The 21681-nt window shown below is 38.0% G+C and overlaps 1 protein-coding gene across 1 annotated transcript in view; it reads left to right on the plus strand.

Moving 5' to 3' along the window:
* rhbdl3 (rhomboid, veinlet-like 3 (Drosophila)) overlaps positions 1–21681 on the plus strand; it is a 57675-nt gene that overhangs the window by 13649 nt on the left and 22345 nt on the right. Inside the window, exon 3 of the mRNA XM_016499769.1 lies at positions 19175–19357. Within this exon, the coding sequence (XP_016355255.1) occupies positions 19175–19357 (183 nt within the window). The remainder of the gene's footprint in view (positions 1–19174; positions 19358–21681) is intronic.

A 21681-nucleotide genomic window follows, 5' to 3' on the forward strand; every position in this document is an offset into this window, starting at 1 on the left:
AGGTTTTTTTTTTTTTTTTTTTTTTAGGAATGACAATAACATGGAGGGCCAATGATGGGTTCTTTTGGGCCCAGATGGCAACCTTAAAAATGTCTCAGACAGTGACCTCCTGGTCCCCTGGCCCTCTACAAAATAACTCCCTCTGCTGAATACAGAGATGAATCCGGGCCCCCTGTGAGTCACTGCTGGCCTGGTCCCCCTCTATTAGAGACCATAAATCTCTATGGAGAAAGACACTGACTCTTTTTAGGCTGAAGGTCAACTCAGAGCAGGCTGAAGAAGAAAAAGGAGTGAATGAAGATCAAGACAGTGAGAAACTGTTGCTCTTTTCTTTTGCTTTCTGTGATGAGCGCCTTTTTTCAGGCTTTATGGTGAGTGATTGCAGTATTGAGGATGAATGGTGCAAACAATTACATTTTTACTTAAGTTTGCAGAAGAGCTTTAAAAACGGGCGGCCTGATCTGCTATAACATAACTCTTTCTCGACCCTCCCAGTGTGTGTGTTCATCTGTGTTTCAAATTTGAAAGGAATTTAACTAGAAATAAGACATAAAACATAATAGACAGAAATTTACAGGAAAATTATCATTGTAGCAATATAGCATTAATAAGATATTTTTTGAGTCGTTAATCCCACTCGTACAAAAAACATTTCTTAAAACTATCTACAATATAAAGAAAACCGCGACAGACAGACAAGTGCAATCACAATAGTTTATTCATGTCAAAAATATCAGAAGTGACTAGTGTTGTCACGGTACCAAAATTTCAGTATTCGGTACCAATACCAGTGAAAATCCACGGTTCTCGGTACCAATTTCGGTACCAAAGCAAAACACAAAAACATGCTAATTGAACAACATTTTTATTAATAACGTTAAACAAAAATTAAATGTACAAAACCAATGCCATTCTTTATACTTACTTAAAAGTGTTTCAAGTTTTCCCACAAGTAATAAAAGTATGAAAAAAGTAAACAAGTTTCACCCAAAAGTTTAGTCAGTTCTGCTGCCGCTGAAAAACATCTGTAAACTGTTGTCTGTTTTAGGGTTTGCTGGCACACGCACACGTACTGCAGACGGAGTATGTGTGAAACAGGCGTAATGCTCGTTATATTAGCGTTAGATGCGCTTATGCTAACGATTAACTACGTATACGCTAACGGCGATGTTTGACACCAAAAGTAGTCTAAATGACGATGTGTTGCAGTCGCAGTTCTCTGTGACAGAATTTTTTGTGAGGTACAGAGCAGAATGTAAGTTGCTAATAGTTTAAAATCTTATCCCGGTCCACTCTATGGAGGCACACATTTCTCATTCATATGCACATTGCCCTAAAGACGGCATGCCGCAAGTTGCGATGACTCAGGCGAGAGCATAGACATAAAATATCTAAATAAATGTATTTTATATGTCTATTGGCAAGAGCCAATGAGCATTTGATAACTGCTGTAAAAGCTGTAATGAAGCTTCTTGAGGCTGCAATTTTTTAATTTGTAATTAGTGCACGATTTGACGTTTACAGTCACTGCTGAGGATGGAGATGAAGACTGGTGAATAGGCTTGAATTAAAGTCTGTTCCTTGCAATGATATTGATTCTGAAGTAGCACAGTGTATGCCTGGCCTTAAAGAGTAAATAAAAATTAATAAAAATAATTTATTATAAACTTTTGGGACAAAATATTGGTTTATAGTGATTATAATTGTATATTTCGCATGAAAATAAAAATACAGAAAAAATAAAGAGCAGTCACCATTTTAAAGGGCTGGATATATACATTTTACTAGCTATATTCTATGTTAATTTGTATGTTAGTGTCACGAATCCAGTCCGTGGACTTCCGTCCGATTTCCACCAGAGGTTGCTCATCCATTATATTGATTCTCTCAGTACACAGACTGTTACACATCACCATGGACTACATTTCCCATGCTCCACTTCACTGATTACACTCTCTCACCTGCAACCAATGACACACTATATAACACCCACCCAGATCCTTCTCATCGCCGAGTATTGTTAGCATTTATCTCTGCCTAGCGATAGCTACTTTACGGAGCCATTCCGTGTCTTGCCTAGTCTTAGCTTTAGTCTTGTTTATAGTCAGTTCTCCAGTGTTTGAACTCTAGTCTGTTCTCTAGTTTCGCCTGTTCTCTGCCTGCCTTGAACAATATTGCCTGTCTTGGATTATCCCGTTGTCTTGCCGTTTCGGACTATGTTTGCACCTTGTTTGGATTATTGTCTGTCTGTGGATTACCCGTTTGCCTCGCCCTTTGGATTACGTTTGCCATCGATCGACCCACACCTGTTTAACGGATTACTCTTCAGTCTTGCCCTCTATACACCTGTTTGTCATTGTCTGACCCTCGCCTGTTTTGACCACGTCTTTAAAATAAAGCTTTGCAAATGGATCTGCATGTCTCACGTCTCGTTCGCCCTGTAACAGTCTCACAAGAACACAGGAGCTATTCATGAAACACTTTGTAATGGAGCAAATCCCATCAGAATTACCTTTGTAATGCAAAACTAGAGCTTCCTCCACTCAGAAAAGTATTGTCTGTCTGTGGACTACCCGTTTGCCTCGCCCTTTGGATTACATTCGCCATCGATCAACCCACGCCTGTTAAATGGATTACTCTTCAGTCTTGCCTTCTATATACCTGTTTGCCATTGTCCGACTCTTGCCTGTGTTGACCATGTCTTTAAATAAAGCTTTGCATATGGATCCGCACGTTTCCCGTCCTGTTCACTCCGTAACAGATGTGACTCTGGACGATCAGCTGTGACGTGACGTGACTCTAGACAGAGGTAAGTCACGGAATGGCTCCGTAAAGTAGCTATCGCTAGGCAGAGATTCTAACAAAACTCGGCGATGAGAAGGATCTGAGTGGGTGTTATATAGTGCGTCATTGGTTGCAGGTGAGAGAGTGTAATCAGTGAAGTGGAGCATGGGAAATTTAGCCCGTGGTGACGTGTAACAGTCTGTGTAGTGAGAGAGTCAATATAATGGACGAGCAACCTCTGGTGGCAATCGGACGGAAGTCCACGGACCGGATTCGTGACAGTTAGATTATAGGGTAACTTAATTATATTTGAATTTGCATCTCCTGGGACATGATAGATGAGAATGCAAAGGTGTCTTATGTAGTCTAATGTAATTCAATACAACTTTTTGGTAACAATTTTGGTAGCATTTTTAGTGCTTTATATTTCACAATAAGTAGTTATGTGACTAATCCCCTTCGAGACAGACAGAATGGTCAAATCAACTGTTTTACATGGGTTTAAACCATTATGTCATTGTGATTTTCTCCGTTTTCTGTTGTTTCTGACATCAGAAGAAGTGCTCTTCATTCTCAGGGAGTATTGTTTTGTAGTGTGAAGGCATTGTGATTTGTCCACAACACACAGGGAATTGTGGCATAGCTAGTCTCCGAGGCAGCATTGATTACTCTGTCAAACTGCCAGCACTTTCTGTCTGTGTCATTGCGAGCCTGCTGATAACACCTCAAAACTGCTGCTGACGACAAGGGCTTTGGATGACAACATTCTTCATCTGCTGTAAAAACTGCCCTTTTCCAAATGTTGATACATTTTGGTCAGCTGTAATAGCAACTACAATATCTGCAAATCAATTCCACAAGATTTCCAATATACAGTATCTCCCCATTACACTTTAGCATACTTTTAAAAAGAGTACTTATTACTCAAATAATAAACTTTAAAATAATATATTCTAGTGTAAACTGAATATAATGTTTTCTGACACAAACTGCTTGTTAACTGTACATATTTATATGTTATTTCATAATTACTTATATTGCCTTTGAAATATGGTTGAAGTGTACTGATGAATGTGCTGACAAGCATTTCTGTCATGACAACTCTCAGAGAGTTTATCATGGTAATATACATGGCAATGTTAATGTGTTTGGTCTTGGCGGAATAGATCTGCTACGCTGCTGCTGCTGCTGCTGTAATATACATGGCAATGTTAATGTGTTTGGTCTTGGTGGAATAGATCTGCTATGCTGCTATGGCAGAACAAGTACCGAGACTTGCTACTGCCAATAAATCCACAGACATGCTGCTGTGAGCACGTAAGAAATACTGCTGCTGCACAGGGGCGATTCCAGGATTTTCATTTTATGGGGGTGTAAGTATATGCATTCATATGTGCTTCATTTTTGTGGTGTGATGAGGGGTGAAAGCAGTGAAAACTTAGGTTACAGTAGATGGGGAACCGATTGCTCCCCCATGATATTTTGTAAACTGTATGTATGACAAAGAACTGCACAGATGCAGATATTATAACAATCTATCGATAAACACACACCTTGTCCTCTGTTTCTCGCTCTGTGCCGCTGCAGTCTGCGGATTCAAAAAGAACGCGCTGAAAGACGGGGAGGAGCCGATCGAAGTCTGCCGCCGTTTTCATATGAAATTTAAAGGGGACTGAGGTGATCAAGAATTTTAGGGGGGCTGAGTAGTCATTTTAGGGGGGCTATAGGGGGGCTGCTGCACAAACAACACATTAAACAACCCCCATTATGTCAATGATGATGTAATTATATCAGATTGAGTTAGAACCTAATCGGTCTGCACCATCTAGAGTTTTTATTTATAGTAAACTAAAATACACTTTAATGTAATTTCTACTGAAGCGTGTTTGTCATTATTTTGAGTAAGTCATAAGTCATAGCTTTTTGGAACAAAATGGTGAGTAAACAAAATTTTCATGTTTTGAAGAATAGAGCATATAAACAGGTTTCACTTGATGAGCTAGTAGTTCTTTGAGAGATAGTTTTCTAAAGAGTTTCACAGTGACACCAGGGTCAGACGTCTTCTAGGAAAGGACATTCATTGTGTCTATGACCTGAAGGCTGGATTTGATATGCCTTAACTTTTCAAGAAGTTCCCTTTCTTCTAAGCATATACATGTCTACTGTAGATGGGTAAAATTCCAACACTGCTTAGCTTTGATGTGTAAGGAAGGAAAATAGAGTGAAGTTTGTTGTTGAGAAAAACAGTAAATGTATTCAAAGCCAAAATCTAGGGGTAAGAGAAATTAAATCAGAAGCAAGTGTGTTGTGGCCTTGACAGTGGGAGAAGTGATAGTGTGCCGTAGCATAGAATATGTGTGTGTTTGTGTGTGTAGAACATAATGGTCAAGCGTCAGCTACACTGTTAACACCAGGATTGGGGGGGTGGTATATTGGTGAATAATTAATCCATGCAGTTTTGTAGGCCTTCGTAGTTTTAATCAAAATTTCATAACTTTTTCATAACTGTCTCAATTTTTTTTTTCTATACAATTAAAGTTAATGTCCCAAAATTGTTTGGTTACCAACATTCTTTAAAATATCTTTGTCTTCCACAGAAAAAAACATGAATTCATACAGTTTTGTGATGACATGAGAGTGAGTAAATGATTGCAGGCATGTTTTATTTTGTGATTTACCCTGACCTTTTAGCAGGTTTTTAATTTTTTTTTATAGGCTGACCACTTATCCAGTTTCTATGGTGCAGACAGACACAGATAGAGCAGACAGAGCTGCTTGGAAAAAAAATGTCACATTAGGTTACAATTCAGTTTCACTGAGAGGAGCGAGCAAGATGGAGAGGGGGTACAATCCCGTGAAATTGGCCCAAATATGGGTCTCGCGTCTGAGCTGTCTCTGCAGACTATGCAGAGAATGTCAAAGAATGTTGCATATGCCAGTATACAGCACTGCTCAATCAATTAGTTTCAGAATTAATTTGTAATTTTATGTTGGAAATGCATATTGTTGTTGTTTTAAACTCATGGAAATAAAGACATAATAATTTTGGTCAGATATAGCAGTTAGTCTAACAAGTTACTAGGTCTCATTCACTAACCATTCAACTCCTTGTGGCCTGAATGAAAGATGGGATATATTAAGACTGTTTTCAATATTGTTTTTAAACATGTTTTCAAAGAGACCAAGGCTAAATTGAGCATGTGTGTATACAGATACATATACATAGAACAATAAATTGTAATAGTATTTTTAGTTGTACATTTCTGCAAAAGTTAGCCTCAGTGAGATTAATTGCATGATTATGGCCAATCTGAGCCAGATGTGACCTTTAGTGCACGTTAGAAATGGTGTCTGGGCAATTAATGGTGTGAAGTATGGCCTGCAAACAGACACCAGTGGCCCTGACCGTTAATCCATCAGTTCAGTGTGGCTTCATTGATGACAAATAGCTAATCTTGTTTACTCAGAGCAGCATCTGAAACGTGATGAATGATGTCTGGTTTCACAATCCTAGGAGAAAGAGACAAAGCATTGGAAATGCAGTACATATTTTTGACAAAACTGCATATTTGACTGTAGACCCTGGCAAGGGATTTCATACACAGCTGTGCTAGTTTATTGCATTTAATTTAAACTTAAAGCAACATTTCATATACAAGACCTTTCTTGTTTGGATGCGGGTCCTATTTTATAACAATGGCTGGCTGTACATTATAATAATAATAATTCATTCATTCATTACATTTATATAGCGCTTTTCTAGGCACTCAAAGCGCTTTACATTGTCAGGGGTATCTCCTCATCCACCACCAGTGTGCAGCATCCACCTGGATGATGCGACGGCAGCCATAGTGCACCAGAACGCCCACCACACACCAGCTTATTGGTGGAGAGGAGACAGAGTGATGAAGCCAATCAGTAGATATGGGGATTGTTAGGAGGCCATGATGATCAGAGGCCAATGGGCAAATTTGGCCAGGATGCTAAGGTCACACCTCTTCTCTTTTCGAAAGACATCCTGGGATTTTTAATGACCACAGAGAGTCAGGACCTCGGTTTAACGTCTCATCCGAAGGACGGTGCTTGTTGACAGTATAGAGTCCCTGTCACTATACTGGGGCGTTAGGACCCACACAGACCACAGGGTGAGCACCCCCTACTGGCGTCACTAACACCTCTTCCAGCAGCAACCTAGTTTTCCCAGGAGGTCTCCCATCGAGGTACTGACCAGGCTCAGCTCTGCTTAGCTTCAGTGGGCAACCAGTCTTGGGCTACAGGGTGATATGGCGGCCGGATATTATCCCTTACTTATATTAAGTATTATTGTGAGTAACATGTGCACCAAAAAACTTCTGTTTATTCTGCTGTAATAGGCATTGATGTAATCTTTCAAACATGTTCCTGTCAGAGTTCCTGTCTAGTTCCTGTCAGAGCTGGTGTGTGGGAAAACATCCAGAACATGACAGGCTGTACAGGTTGTCTTTAATTTAAGGCAGTGAGCTGAGACGGAACTGCCTTGATAAGCTGTCTGCCTTTTTGTTTTGGTGGGAAGAAATTCCAGCTGAACTAGACTTATTTCCACCTAGACTGATCATGCCCAACTTTCAACTTTTGGCTATTTCAAGTGGTTTCTGGCAATTACATCATAAGGACCCATACTAGACACAAAAACAGAATATCCTCAGACTAAGAACCTCTGAAGGCTGTGTGGAACAGATGTACTATCCTTTTAACACACACAATACGAGACAACAATTCAGTTCAAATTGGTTTTAGCTGGTTTATGTGTCTGTAAGCTGCAGTGAGCAAACCGAAAGCCACTGTGGCAAGGAAGGAAAATATCCATAAGATCTTAATGGAGAAAAAAAATCCTGGAAAAGCAGGTTCAGCTGGGGTGTGTGTCCATCGCATATTGTTTGCGTTGATGCATGTAGTTTGGATAACATGGCCCAGTTAGCTGCTGCTGGAAGATGGCGTAACTACACCAGCCTCCTAAAACAGTCTTTAAGTACTGAGAGCTGTTCAAAATTATCTGCGCATTCTGACAAGGTTTTGCAAGATCTTGATGTAGTAGTGTTCCTGATGACATTTCACTGCTCCCTCCATGATGATGACTCATTAGGTGGTTGTGACCTGGGACTTTGTTGCAAATCTTTTCTAATGCATTGCTTTACTCAATCCGTCACATGCTTAAATTCTCCTTTAAAACACTTTACCTAGCCATTTTCTTGATGTTTACAAACATGGTTAGATGCTTATGGAAAAGTGTTTGTTCAGCTGTTTCCTGAAAGATGTGATGGTCTCAGCAGTTCAGGTGGAGGTTGGCAGTTCATTCCACCAAAGAGGAACAGAGAGGGTAAAGGTTTTGGCAAGTGATTTTTTGGTGTCACTCATTCAGAGACCTTAGCTGGCAGGAAGGAGCATACACTTGTCGTAGTGAATTGAGAAAGGTAGGTGCCGTTCCAGTGACAGTTCTACAATCCAGTGTCAAGGCCTTAAATTTGATTCTGGCCACAACTGGGTGCCAGTGGAGTGAGATCAAGAGGGGTGTGACGCATGTTTTCTTTGGTTGATTGAAGACCAGACATGCTGCTACATTCTGTATCATCTGTAGAGGTTTAGTCACAGTGGCTGGAAGGCCCACTAGTAGAGAAGTGCAGTAGTCTGGCCTTGGAATTAGAAAAGTTTGGATGAGGAGCTGTGCTGCACATTCTGACAAGAAGGTCCTGATTTTCCTGATGTTATAAAGTGCAAACCTTCACGACCAGGCAATTGTTGAGATGTGGTTGAAAAGTTCAGTTCCTCATAAAACATTACTCCCAGGTTCCTAGCTGTCCTGGTTGGAGTCAGTGTTGTGGACCATGTTTGCACAGTGATTTGAGTTTCCAGGGATTACCAGGAGCTATGGCTTTGCAAGACTGAGGTGTAGATGATGCTCCTTCCAAGCAGAGATGGTAGGAGAAACCATGTGCCTTAAAGGGGTCATGAACTGCATTTTTTACTTATTTGATCATGTTTCCTGAGGTGCACTTATAATATTAGTATGATTTTTTTACATCGAAAATTGTCATCATTTAGAAATAAAAGGACATTTTCTACCCTGATTTTAGCCCTCTGATTTGAGCACTTTGTTGGAAGGGGCATGTTTGCTGTGAGCGTGTCTTACATGTGGAGCTCTCTCAAAAACTTTTACTAAATTTTTACTGTTACAGCTGTTGAGATTAACCACATGGAGAGTGTTGATTTATAACATTATATTTAGATCTACCCTCGTCGCATTAAAGGTTGCAGCAATGAGCATGTAGCTGATGACATACTGTTGAGCGCATGAATACAGTGATCTTGTCATTGCAACTCGAGATTTGCACTTTCACAAATGCTTTCATCTTAACTAACAGTGCAAACACAATATAAAAAAGAGATTCATTGTGCAGTGTAGACTGTACCACTGAAAAATCTTGCACTGTGTGATTGACAGCTCCAGCTATTATAAAGGGAGCGTTCTTTGATCTCTTTCTGTATATAATTTAAGATTAGGCATTATAATGAACACGGTTACTTACATGTTGTGGCATTACTGTCAGGTCCATATCTTACAGTAAAAGTCTGTTTGCAAAGCCTGTGCCGAACCTGCGACTGATTTACCAAAGAATCCACAGTGAAATGTACTGAACAAACAAACAATGCTCTACTTAGACATCCACATAGTTAAAAATAAATAATCACTTTCCTTTGGAAGGTAATGTTATTTTTAGTCCAGTGATCCTGTATTGCTCTTTGCAAGGGTGGTTTCCCCACAGTGGTTCAGGCTGTAGGATTGTCGAATGACTAAAGAAATGTGATCAGCACAATGGTATAAAACTGTACATTTTTTGTCTTTTACCACCCACAGCCACTTATACCAATGACGGAAATAAGCACAGTTAGATTAGCCAAATATGTTTGAGAGCATTGCTATTACGTGACTATATTGTATTGCAATAGGTAGCACTTTAATGTTAATGTTGAATCAAGACTAGTTAGTTCATCATTTATAATTGGAATGGTTTATGACAGTATTTCATTATGGTTACACTTGAATTGGTTACAAAATAGATGAAGGATGGTAAAACATAAATAGTTAAATGTACCAGCATGTATGTAAAATGTTACCTGGGAGAGAGAGAGAAAGAAAGATAGAGGGAGATAGAGCAGAGCCCCAAAAAGAGGGCCTCAGCAAAGAAAGAGAGAGCAAAGGAAAGAGACAGCAAAGAAAAGAGAGACAGCAAGTTACAATCTTCTTTTATCCCTTCCTTGATGATGTGACTAAAAACCAAATGTGAGACATTCAAACTGACCAATCAGCAGATTACAACTTCACCTACTGTGCAAAAGGTGTGACAATTATGTGACAGCTTGCACTGCCGGCACCGGCCTTGCTTCCTGCCCTGCCAGCTCCATCCTTGATGCTGGCTCCACCCTTGAATGCCTTGCTGGCTCTGTCTTAGATGTGGCTCTGCCCTGACTGCTTGAACATTTCAATTTGAAAGTATCAAGAAGCAACATAATATCATTTTGCAGAAATGACACCACAGGCACATTTTTCCAACGAACCAGTGGTTTTGTACACCCCCTGCAGTGCAGCTTTTGTTGGTTCACAGCCTGAGGGCCTGGGCGATTTATAGTACAGTCTTCTGAAGCAGCTGAGCAATAGCTAACATATGCAAAGCCCTGGAGGCCAAGAAAAAACTCAATGGAACTGAGCACCCAGACAAAAGTGGTTCATTTTGTCTATGCATAATGTTTGATGGCACCCTTTGTTTGAAGTGCTAATTACGATTGTCTGTACATTTTTGACTTGTTTCCACACACTGTTGCTTTGTAATTTTGAATAGCGTCTTCAGTACTGAAGGCACCAGCCATGAAATTACTGTGCTCCCAAGCAGTGAAAATGAGCTTGTGTTCACACTCCCTGTATAGTGTTCTGTTTTCACATGTCTTTTAATAGTTGCTGTGAATGACATCATACAGTAATCTGGGCACAGTGTTTCTGCTCTTAACGGTTGTGTGAATGCTGTCTTTGAGACCCCTCTGAGCAGTAGTTTTTAATTAGCAGCTTTTAAATCATGGTGGTCAGGTCGGTTCTTTATCTAAATGCTGTATGGAGGCTGTAACTCACACCTGATGGCATTTGTGACCCTGCTGCTATTGTTTCATGTCATAATTTGTAGAGACACAAGCCTGTGGTCTAGCCATTAATGAGAGAACAGAAGGTCTTGTAACAGAGGTCTGTAGAGACACTGAGCTGAAGAGGGATAGCCAATGTTCCAGTGTGTATATAGTGTGTTTCTGAATCGGCATTTTGTTTTGGTACTGAATTTTAAAATTGTTCTCCCTTCGGAATCAAATAAATAAAACTTACTTACGAATACAGTATTTGTATTCAGTGTTCATTTTTATAAAATGAGTTATATCTGGGTAAATGAGCTCCAAAGTTCTGTATTTAAATCTTGCAAACATATTCGTGCATTTTGATGATGGTGGAGTTTTTCCCTTTTCTTCAAAGCAAATTTCCTCACTCATGATAGAGAGTGTTAGTTCTGCACTCTGACTGCCTTATATGGATGCAACAATCTTTCTAATAGACCCCATGGTCTGGTGTTGCCACTACCATACTGTAAGTGACAGAAGGGTTCATACTCGCCAATTGATGCATATTGTACACTGCAGATAGCAAGGACATATGTTAAGAATTAGACTATTTGACATCTTTAATCTCTTTCATAATACTTGGCATAAAAATATACCATTAAACAAATATTTAAAATATAAGAAATGTAAAATACTGTCTTTATGTGCATTCCACACTAATTTGGAGATTCAATGTGAAAATATATTTATACAGTACAGTATATGTATTTATTGCAATACAGCAGAATGATACATAATTGATGGTGGGGATTATTTCCTTATTGTTTGATTGTGTGTAGGGTCTATATCAGGGGTGGCGAACTCCGGTCCTGGAGAGCCGCAGTCCTGCAGAGCTCAGCTCCAACCCTAATTAAAACTCACCTGCCTGTAGCTTCCTAGTAACCCTTCAGGCCTTGATTAGCTTGTTCAGGTGTGTTTGATTAGGGTTGAAGCAAAACTCTGCAGGGCTCTCCAGGACCGACGTTCGCCACCCCTGGTCTATATGTTCTAATCCTGCTGTTTATGTTTCCTATTCATGAGGAAATAATTATGCTAATCCTCTTTGAATGGCATGTTTTCCTCATGGACTTGTATGAGTTTGGTTACAGCATAAGGTATATGCTGAATGTTATTCTAAGATGTTGTTGCATTTAAAGAGCATGTGAGAAACACACCACCCCTTTTCTCCTGTTATTTGTTTGTGCATTAGTAATGGACCAGGTCATCTACTCAGCCCTAAACTTCCATTAGCTAATTGATTATCCTCTTTATTATAATATCTTGTGATTATCTATAGTAATCCTGACTTGCTGAAGTTTTGTCTATAAACATCCATTTTACTAAGAAGTTTTACAAGGTTTGTTATATATGTGTAGGAAAAAAATAATAGCCCACAGTGCTAAGCTAAAATGGAGATGCAGGATGGTGCAGAGGTGCTCTAGGTTAGACTTAGTGGTGCCTGAAATTACATGTGTTGGTCATGTGTTAGTGGTAGAAGAACTTTTGCAGTTTTGCAGCATTTTGTGTGGATGTGGATACAGTACATCTGTTTATGTGTGAAGGGAGAAACAATGAAATGTTTACATTTGAGATTATTAGAAACCGTTTAACACATCCAATCAGCATTGCCAACAACAAATAAAAATGTTTGAGTTTATTTTAGGGCTTCTCTGTATGTATATTATCAGTGATGAGTCAAATGTATTGCTCAAAAGAAAGAAAGAAAGAAAGAAAGAAAGAATTAGTTTATATTTCGTAATTATGACTTTATATATCTCACGATGTGGTTTTAAATATTGCAGTGTGATTTCATTTCTTACAATTGTGACTTAACTTATCGCTGTTGTGCATGTCGCAACTGTGACTTTGTATCTCATCATTCCAAGTTTTTTTTTTTTTTTTTTTGATTTTGTATCTCCCAGTGTGATTTCTTGCAACTGCATTTTTTTTATTTTTTTTTTTATTTCTATTTTATTATTTCTTAGTTTATCTCACAATTATTATTTTACTCAGGGGTGGAAGTAGTTTCCATTTGAAACAAATAATTCAACTATTTTTTCTATTTTCTGGAGATGTATTAATCTTTTTATCACTCCCGTTCCAAACACACACATACACACACACACACACACAAACAGATTGTGGCAGTTGGTGAACTCTATTCTCTCCTGTGTAAAGAAGACTGTTTAATATGCGGCTGTATGAAAATGAGGCCTGGAATACCAGGGGTCTCACAAACACACACCACCCCTTTTCTTAGCTCTGTAATGAAAGATCAGCCCCAGGACTGTCTTGAAGCAGGATTAATGTGGTATTTAATTATTAGGGCTGTAGTGGTTGGTGTTTATTATACATTTTATGTACAACAGGGTTTCATAAAAGCACTATCAAGTTCACAAAACATCAAAACAATTGAATGAAATTATATTTTAGGAAAGGACTTAGCACACTTACGTTTAGCTGAGTCATTTTGTGAGATTCATCGGTTAAATATTTTGCATGTGCAGGCTCAGCAGAGAGAGTATGTATGTGTGTGATGTACACTTAGGTAAGATGGCAGAATAAACTAGGCCATCCCATTCCCAGCCCCATTGTTGGAGCTGGATTCTCTCATCTCTGTCTGTTAGCCAGTTTACTAAAAATAGTTAATGTAGGTATGGCACCATGAATGTATGTGTTTTCTTGTTCACGGCAGAAAGTGTGTGTTTGTGATCAGGTACTAAGAATGTAGGCTAAGGGGTTGAGGGAGGAGTTTGTGGTAGGTGTTTGTTTGTGTGTATTCTGGGGGTGGGGGTCTGCACTGAGCTGTAAATCCCCAGTGGGTAGAGATTAGTCTCTGTCTCCAGCTTCTCACTCTCTCCCTCTATGGGGACAGTGTGGGACAGGAACAGATCATACCATGAAAACTTGTATGGACAAAATTAACAGCACGCAGAAGTTAGCAGAGATCATTCAAGAGAAGGTGGGTGAATCTTTAGAGAGGCTGCTGTGTGTTTGTATGTCTGAATAACTAATTATTAAATATATAATTGAAATATTGTTTTCTCTCTCACTCATATTATCCCTAGTTATCTCTAGATGGTAGCATATTATTTTATAGTCCTGTTTTATTAAGTACATTAATTAAAATAACTGGATAATAACTAGGTAGTAACCCTGAACCTAACTCTAACCATGTAGTTACTGTATATTATCCAGTACTTTCTTAGGTATGTACACTGTAAGTGCATGTACTGTAAAATAAAGTGCAACCAAACAGATAGTCTCTAGATTCTGAATGGATAAGCCATGTTTGAAGCCATTGACAATAAATGACATTTTATATCAGGGGTGTCCAAACCTGTTCCTGGAGGGCCACTGTCCTGCAGAATGTCCTCCAGCCTTAACTAAACACGCCTGAATCAGCTAATCAAGGTTTTCAGGATTACTTCCATGAAAGTGTGTTGGAGCTGGTTGGAGCTAAAATCTGCAGGATGTTGGCCCTCCAGGAGCAGGAATTGACATCCTGTTCCATATCAGTGCACATGGTTGCAGTGTTACTTGGAAACCGTAAACATCCTAATGAACTGTATTATGTTATTTAATGTAATAACTACAACATTAATTGTTGGAATGTTACACAATTATTCATTATTAATAATTAATGTAATAATTAGAAATTAATTGTATTATTTGGAATTAATATTATTTTGGAATTAATGTATTAATTTAATGTGTATTGTGTAATTTTGTATTCCAAAATATATCAATATAATATTAAATATAATTCTTTATCAGTCTTTTATCATGCCATTGGTGCACCTTTTGTTAATAAATAAATAAATAAGAAAAAAGTACAAAAAAAGACTTAAGTAAAAAAGAAAAAAAAGAAAGAAAAGAAAAGAAAGTAAATGAGTCTGTGCAATACAATGATTCTAGGGGGGGTCTAGGTCGCCGTGATTTTGCCAAGTAAGACATGTTCCTGGATCAACATCTTTTGTTGATCCTGGATCAACATTACTGTCCAAAAACATAGACCTAACCAAATCCCTACCCCTAAACCTAACCCTACCCATGATTTATTCCTAAAATCAGAAGGAAATGATAGGTGAATAACAAGGGTGTAGAAGCATCTAACCCTGATTGCAAGCCTAAAACTGACATTTCTTGAAAACTTATCCCTCAGTTCTGATTGGTTGATTGGAATGTTGTTCCAGGATCAACAAGGATGTTGATCCAGGAACATGTTGTACTTGGTGAAATCACGTTCACCGGGGGTTCTAGGTAATCCACATTATCTCCCAGTGTGATTTCTTGCAACTGCATTTTTTTTATTTATTTTTTTATTTCTATTTTATTATTTCTTAGTTTATCTCACAATTATTATTTTACTCAGGGGTGGAAGTAGTTTCCATTTGAAACAAATAATTCAACTATTTTTTCTATTTTCTGGAGATGTATTAATCTTTTTATCACTCCCGTTCCAAACACACACATACACACACACACACACACACAAACAGATTGTGGCAGTTGGTGAACTCTATTCTCTCCTGTGTAAAGAAGACTGTTTAATATGCGGCTGTATGAAAATGAGGCCTGGAATACCAGGGGTCTCACAAACACACACCACCCCTTTTCTTAGCTCTGTAATGAAAGATCAGCCCCAGGACTGTCTTGAAGCAGGATTAATGTGGTATTTAATTATTAGGGCTGTAGTGGTTGGTGTTTATTATACATTTTATGTACAACAGGGTTTCATAAAAGCACTATCAAGTTCACAAAACATCAAAACAATTGAATGAAATTATATTTTAGGAAAGGACTTAGCACACTTACGTTTAGCTGAGTCATTTTGTGAGATTCATCGGTTAAATATTTTGCATGTGCAGGCTCAGCAGAGAGAGTATGTATGTGTGTGATGTACACTTAGGTAAGATGGCAGAATAAACTAGGCCATCCCATTCCCAGCCCCATTGTTGGAGCTGGATTCTCTCATCTCTGTCTGTTAGCCAGTTTACTAAAAATAGTTAATGTAGGTATGGCACCATGAATGTATGTGTTTTCTTGTTCACGGCAGAAAGTGTGTGTTTGTGATCAGGTACTAAGAATGTAGGCTAAGGGGTTGAGGGAGGAGTTTGTGGTAGGTGTTTGTTTGTGTGTATTCTGGGGGTGGGGGTCTGCACTGAGCTGTAAATCCCCAGTGGGTAGAGATTAGTCTCTGTCTCCAGCTTCTCACTCTCTCCCTCTATGGGGACAGTGTGGGACAGGAACAGATCATACCATGAAAACTTGTATGGACAAAATTAACAGCACGCAGAAGTTAGCAGAGATCATTCAAGAGAAGGTGGGTGAATCTTTAGAGAGGCTGCTGTGTGTTTGTATGTCTGAATAACTAATTATTAAATATATAATTGAAATATTGTTTTCTCTCTCACTCATATTATCCCTAGTTATCTCTAGATGGTAGCATATTATTTTATAGTCCTGTTTTATTAAGTACATTAATTAAAATAACTGGATAATAACTAGGTAGTAACCCTGAACCTAACTCTAACCATGTAGTTACTGTATATTATCCAGTACTTTCTTAGGTATGTACACTGTAAGTGCATGTACTGTAAAATAAAGTGCAACCAAACAGATAGTCTCTAGATTCTGAATGGATAAGCCATGTTTGAAGCCATTGACAATAAATGACATTTTATATCAGGGGTGTCCAAACCTGTTCCTGGAGGGCCACTGTCCTGCAGAATGTCCTCCAGCCTTAACTAAACACGCCTGAATCAGCTAATCAAGGTTTTCAGGATTACTTCCATGAAAGTGTGTTGGAGCTGGTTGGAGCTAAAATCTGCAGGATGTTGGCCCTCCAGGAGCAGGAATTGACATCCTGTTCCATATCAGTGCACATGGTTGCAGTGTTACTTGGAAACCGTAAACATCCTAATGAACTGTATTATGTTATTTAATGTAATAACTACAACATTAATTGTTGGAATGTTACACAATTATTCATTATTAATAATTAATGTAATAATTAGAAATTAATTGTATTATTTGGAATTAATATTATTTTGGAATTAATGTATTAATTTAATGTGTATTGTGTAATTTTGTATTCCAAAATATATCAATATAATATTAAATATAATTCTTTATCAGTCTTTTATCATGCCATTGGTGCACCTTTTGTTAATAAATAAATAAATAAGAAAAAAGTACAAAAAAAGACTTAAGTAAAAAAGAAAAAAAAGAAAGAAAAGAAAAGAAAGTAAATGAGTCTGTGCAATACAATGATTCTAGGGGGGGTCTAGGTCGCCGTGATTTTGCCAAGTAAGACATGTTCCTGGATCAACATCTTTTGTTGATCCTGGATCAACATTACTGTCCAAAAACATAGACCTAACAAATTCCCTACCCCTAAACCTAACCCTACCCATGATTTATTCCTAAAATCAGAAGGAAATGATAGGTGAATAACAAGGGTGTAGAAGCATCTAACCCTGATTGCAAGCCTAAAACTGACATTTCTTGAAAACTTATCCCTCAGTTCTGATTGGTTGATTGGAATGTTGTTCCAGGATCAACAAGGATGTTGATCCAGGAACATGTTGTACTTGGTGAAATCACGTTCACCGGGGGTTCTAGGTAATCCACATGTCCTACCCGTGGTAAAATCAGTGTAATACTTGGTAACGTATGAGTGGTTGATTAGGGTTGTACATTAAAGTCCATTTGCCTGCAAATCGTTTAAAATAAATTGTTTGTAGCATCACTTAAATGACATTGCAGAATGTTTTGCATTAACATGACAGGTCAGCTTACATTTAAAGCTACAATGTTCCCATTCAGTGAGAGAAATGAAAGAGGTCATGATGTATTTGTGTGTGTGTGTGTGTGTGTGTGTGTGTGTGTGTGTGCATATGCATGTTTGCATTAATGTTTGCATGATGTGCACTAAAGGGTTTTCAAAGACATCAAAGAAACTCTGAATCTTCAGCCTGTTGTTCTTTGGCTTTATGACCTTAGCTGCCCAAGCAAAGAGTGAACTAATGTTTGAAAGCCTGAAGGGCTGACACATTGACAACAATTACTAAAACAGGATGAGCTCTTTGAATTATGTCTACAGATTATGTAATTGATAGTATGCCATCAAACCATCCTTATGTTTTTGATTACCTAAACACAAATATATGGGGTTTGTAAGCCCCAATGGTCAGACCTTAGTTTGGGGACCAAATCTAACTAACTATTAACTATGACTTTTGCCTCAATAAACTTGCAAACTCAAATGACTCTACTTTTGTTAAACACCCCATCTGACTTTCTCTAGCATTTCCGGATAAAAACAGGATGAGCTCTTTGAACTATGTCTACAGATTATGTAATTGATAGTATACCATCAAACCATCCTTATCTTTTTGATTACCTAAACACAAATATATGGGGTTTGTAAGCCCCAATGGTCAGACCTTAGTTTGGGGACCAAATCTAACTAACTATTAACTATGACTTTTGCCTCAATAAACTTGCAAACTCAAATGACTCTACTTTTGTTAAACACCCCATCTGACTTTCTCTAGCATTTCCGGATAAACAGGTCTTTGTCAGAAACTTTGTGTGTGACATTTGTGCTGTGGCTCAGTTCCTATCAGCTCTGAAAGTTCTGTTCAGTTGTCAGAAATCACAGAGAACTGAACAGTTATAATGCCCTAGTATCAGAGGTGGTTCAGATGTTGATTTTGTTCTGTGTAAATTAAAGCATCAGGGCCACGTTCTTCATTGAATGCCATGTTGCTGTATTCATAATTTCATATTAAACAACATTAATATTTAAAATGATTTCTACAAGTTTTATGAAAAATATTATATATCATGCATTTCAAGTGTATTTTTTACACTTCAGATACAGCTGTGCAGACTTGGCAGTGTAAAGGTGACAATATTCAGTGTATTAACTTTAACAAATTAACTTTCACAATCCCTGATATTTATTTTCTAACTTATTTAATAGATGAAATCCAGAATTGTCCCTCTGCTTATAGTCCTCAGATGGAATGATGGATAAATTCCTCAGTAATGAATATCATCATGTTATGATTTCAAAGATGGCAGACAGAATTTGTTTTGAATTATTTTAACTGTTCTCATAATGTTCACCAGTGAGTGTTGTGGAAATGTTTTAGAATCAGAATGTGAAAATGAATTCCAATTTCCTGTTTCTCCTTTGTGATATGTTCAGTATGACCCAGAGAATTCAGGCTTCATCAGTACTGAGCGTTTCCGAGACCTGCTTGTGGCTCATGGATCAGAACTGGACCCCCACAAGCTGGAGGTTCTTCTTGCACTGGCGGACGGAAATGCTGATGGAAAGATCTGCTACCAGGATTTTGTTAACCTGGTGAGTTCTGCAGATGAACTTGAGGTAAGGTTTATAGAACTTCTGACCCTGAACTAAAAGCGAAAACATGGAATATTCCATTCCACTTGCATGGGAATGCCTTCAAATCTGTGGGAAAATCTGAATGCCACACATCCTCAATCTTACACCCTCTTCTGCCCTTTTCCCCGTCTCTTTCTCATTCTCTCTCAGTCTTTCTTTCACACATACAGCAGCATCTCTTCAAAGAGTCTCATTGTTCACCACAGTAGATCTATAGTGCTATAAAGCAATGCAGTAAAACATTGAATCAGATTCTGTGTTTTGATTGGCTGTAGCAGGTCATCTGAAAGTGGGACAGAGAGGAATGAGGAGCATGCAGTTGGGGTCTCTACACATCTATTGTTCTTGTACAGCTCTCATTCATTGTCCATTATAACAATGTGAGAACAGAAATACAGGAGAATGACAGATTGTAATAAGTGGTGGATGAAATTTTTATTTTAAGGGATGAGAATAAAACAGGAGAGAGGAAATGCAAGAGGGAGACTGGGAGGGATGGAAAATTCTATATACATGCATTAATAGCCATGTTTCAGCATTATGTTCATTGAGATAGAAAGCAATTAAATTGTGGCAACACCACTCCTTTATGTCTTTTTCTGAGAATCATTTTTTTTCTTCAGCCTTACAGTCTTTCAGCTGGCTGTACCATGGTGCCCTGACAGTTGAGAACAAGGCAGATATCACAGTTTGTGTGTGTACTGTCTAAAGCCCATCTTGTATGACTTTTCCTTGTGTGGTTTCCATGGAAACAGCCAACACAAAGATCTTCTACAAATCATTATGCCACAGAAAAGTGCATCCCAGGGAGCACTTAATGTCTGTTTGTTTTTGTGGTGAATGTGTAAAGTGTGTATCAGGTGTGTGTATAAAGAGTTATGGCACACAAACTGTTACTGTTAATGTGAGATCTTTTATTCAAGCTGATGGGTAACGGAAGGAAGAAATTAATAGAATGTAGGTTGTTTGTGAGGTTGGAAGTAAGCAACTTAAATAAGAAACATTTCTTTCACATATTGATAATTATGCGGTTATGTTTTCATCTTTAGTGAGTTAATCATGTATTCACTAACAAAAAAGTCTGGTAACACTTTTTATTAGGGTATTGTTAAGAATATGGATTAGGCATCATGAAAAAATTGAACAATAATTTGACAGCATTCGTTGTTTATTCATGTTTTTTAATGTGTTAAAAATGCATTTCTAACATTTTCAGATTTATACAATAACAAAAGTTAATGTATTAACCTATGACTTTAATGAATAATGAAAAACAGTATATTAATAAATTAATGTTATAAGTTAATAAATGTTTATCAGTGTTCATTAATCATTATTGTAAAGTGTTACCAAATGTACCATTGTGCTACCATGTTTTTGTTTGTTTGTTTGTATATATATATATATGTAAGCGATTACAATTTTTAATCTAATTAATTACATGATGTGGCAATTAATTAATCTTAATTAATCGCACATCAGATTTGGCTGAGAAATTACTCCCAAAAGATAATTTAAAGTCATTGTTGTGTAAAGCATCAAACAGACATTACAAAAAGTAGCTTCAGCAAGAAATATTTTGTTTGATAACATTTATTACATATACTCTTTTGGACCATGAGGGTGAGTAAATGATGACACAATTGTCATTTTTGGGTGGGTGAACTATACCTTTAATAATTTGTTTTATTCATTTTATTATTATTACTATGGAAATATGAAATTATTTCTTTAAAGGGGTCATATGATGCGATTTGAACTTTTACTTTCTCTTTGAAGTGTTACAAGCTCTTGGTGAATAAAGAAGATCTGTAAAGTTGCAAAGACTAAAGTCTCAAATCCAAAGAGATATTCTTTATAAAAGTTAAGAGTCAACCACACCTACCTAAAACGGCTCGTTCTAACACGCCCCCACATGTCTACGTCACGATGTGGGAAGATTTGCATAACGCCGCCCAAATGTTCACGCAAAGAAAGAAGGCGTAACTTTTATTCTCGCTGTAGTATTGTTGCTGCCGCCATGTCGTGAAGGCGCTGTGTGAAAGCTCACACAGAGAAAGTGTGAAAGTTTCGCTTTCGTTGTGAAAGCGAAACTACTTTGTTTGGCCTTCCAAAAGAGGACGGCCTCCGCTCACTCTAGCCCGGCCGCCGCTCACTCTAGGCTGCCGGCCTGAAAGCTAACTACTTTGGTTGGCCTTCCAAAAGAGGACACAACTAAAAATCAGTGGTTAAGTTGTATTTACAACACTGTTCCAGAACAGTTCAATCCAAATATTCAGATGTGTGCAGCACATTTTATGGAGGAC

Source organism: Sinocyclocheilus anshuiensis, unplaced genomic scaffold (genome assembly GCF_001515605.1).
Source record: "Sinocyclocheilus anshuiensis isolate Anshui unplaced genomic scaffold, SAMN03320099.WGS_v1.1 scaffold314, whole genome shotgun sequence".
NCBI lineage: Eukaryota > Metazoa > Chordata > Actinopteri > Cypriniformes > Cyprinidae > Sinocyclocheilus > Sinocyclocheilus anshuiensis.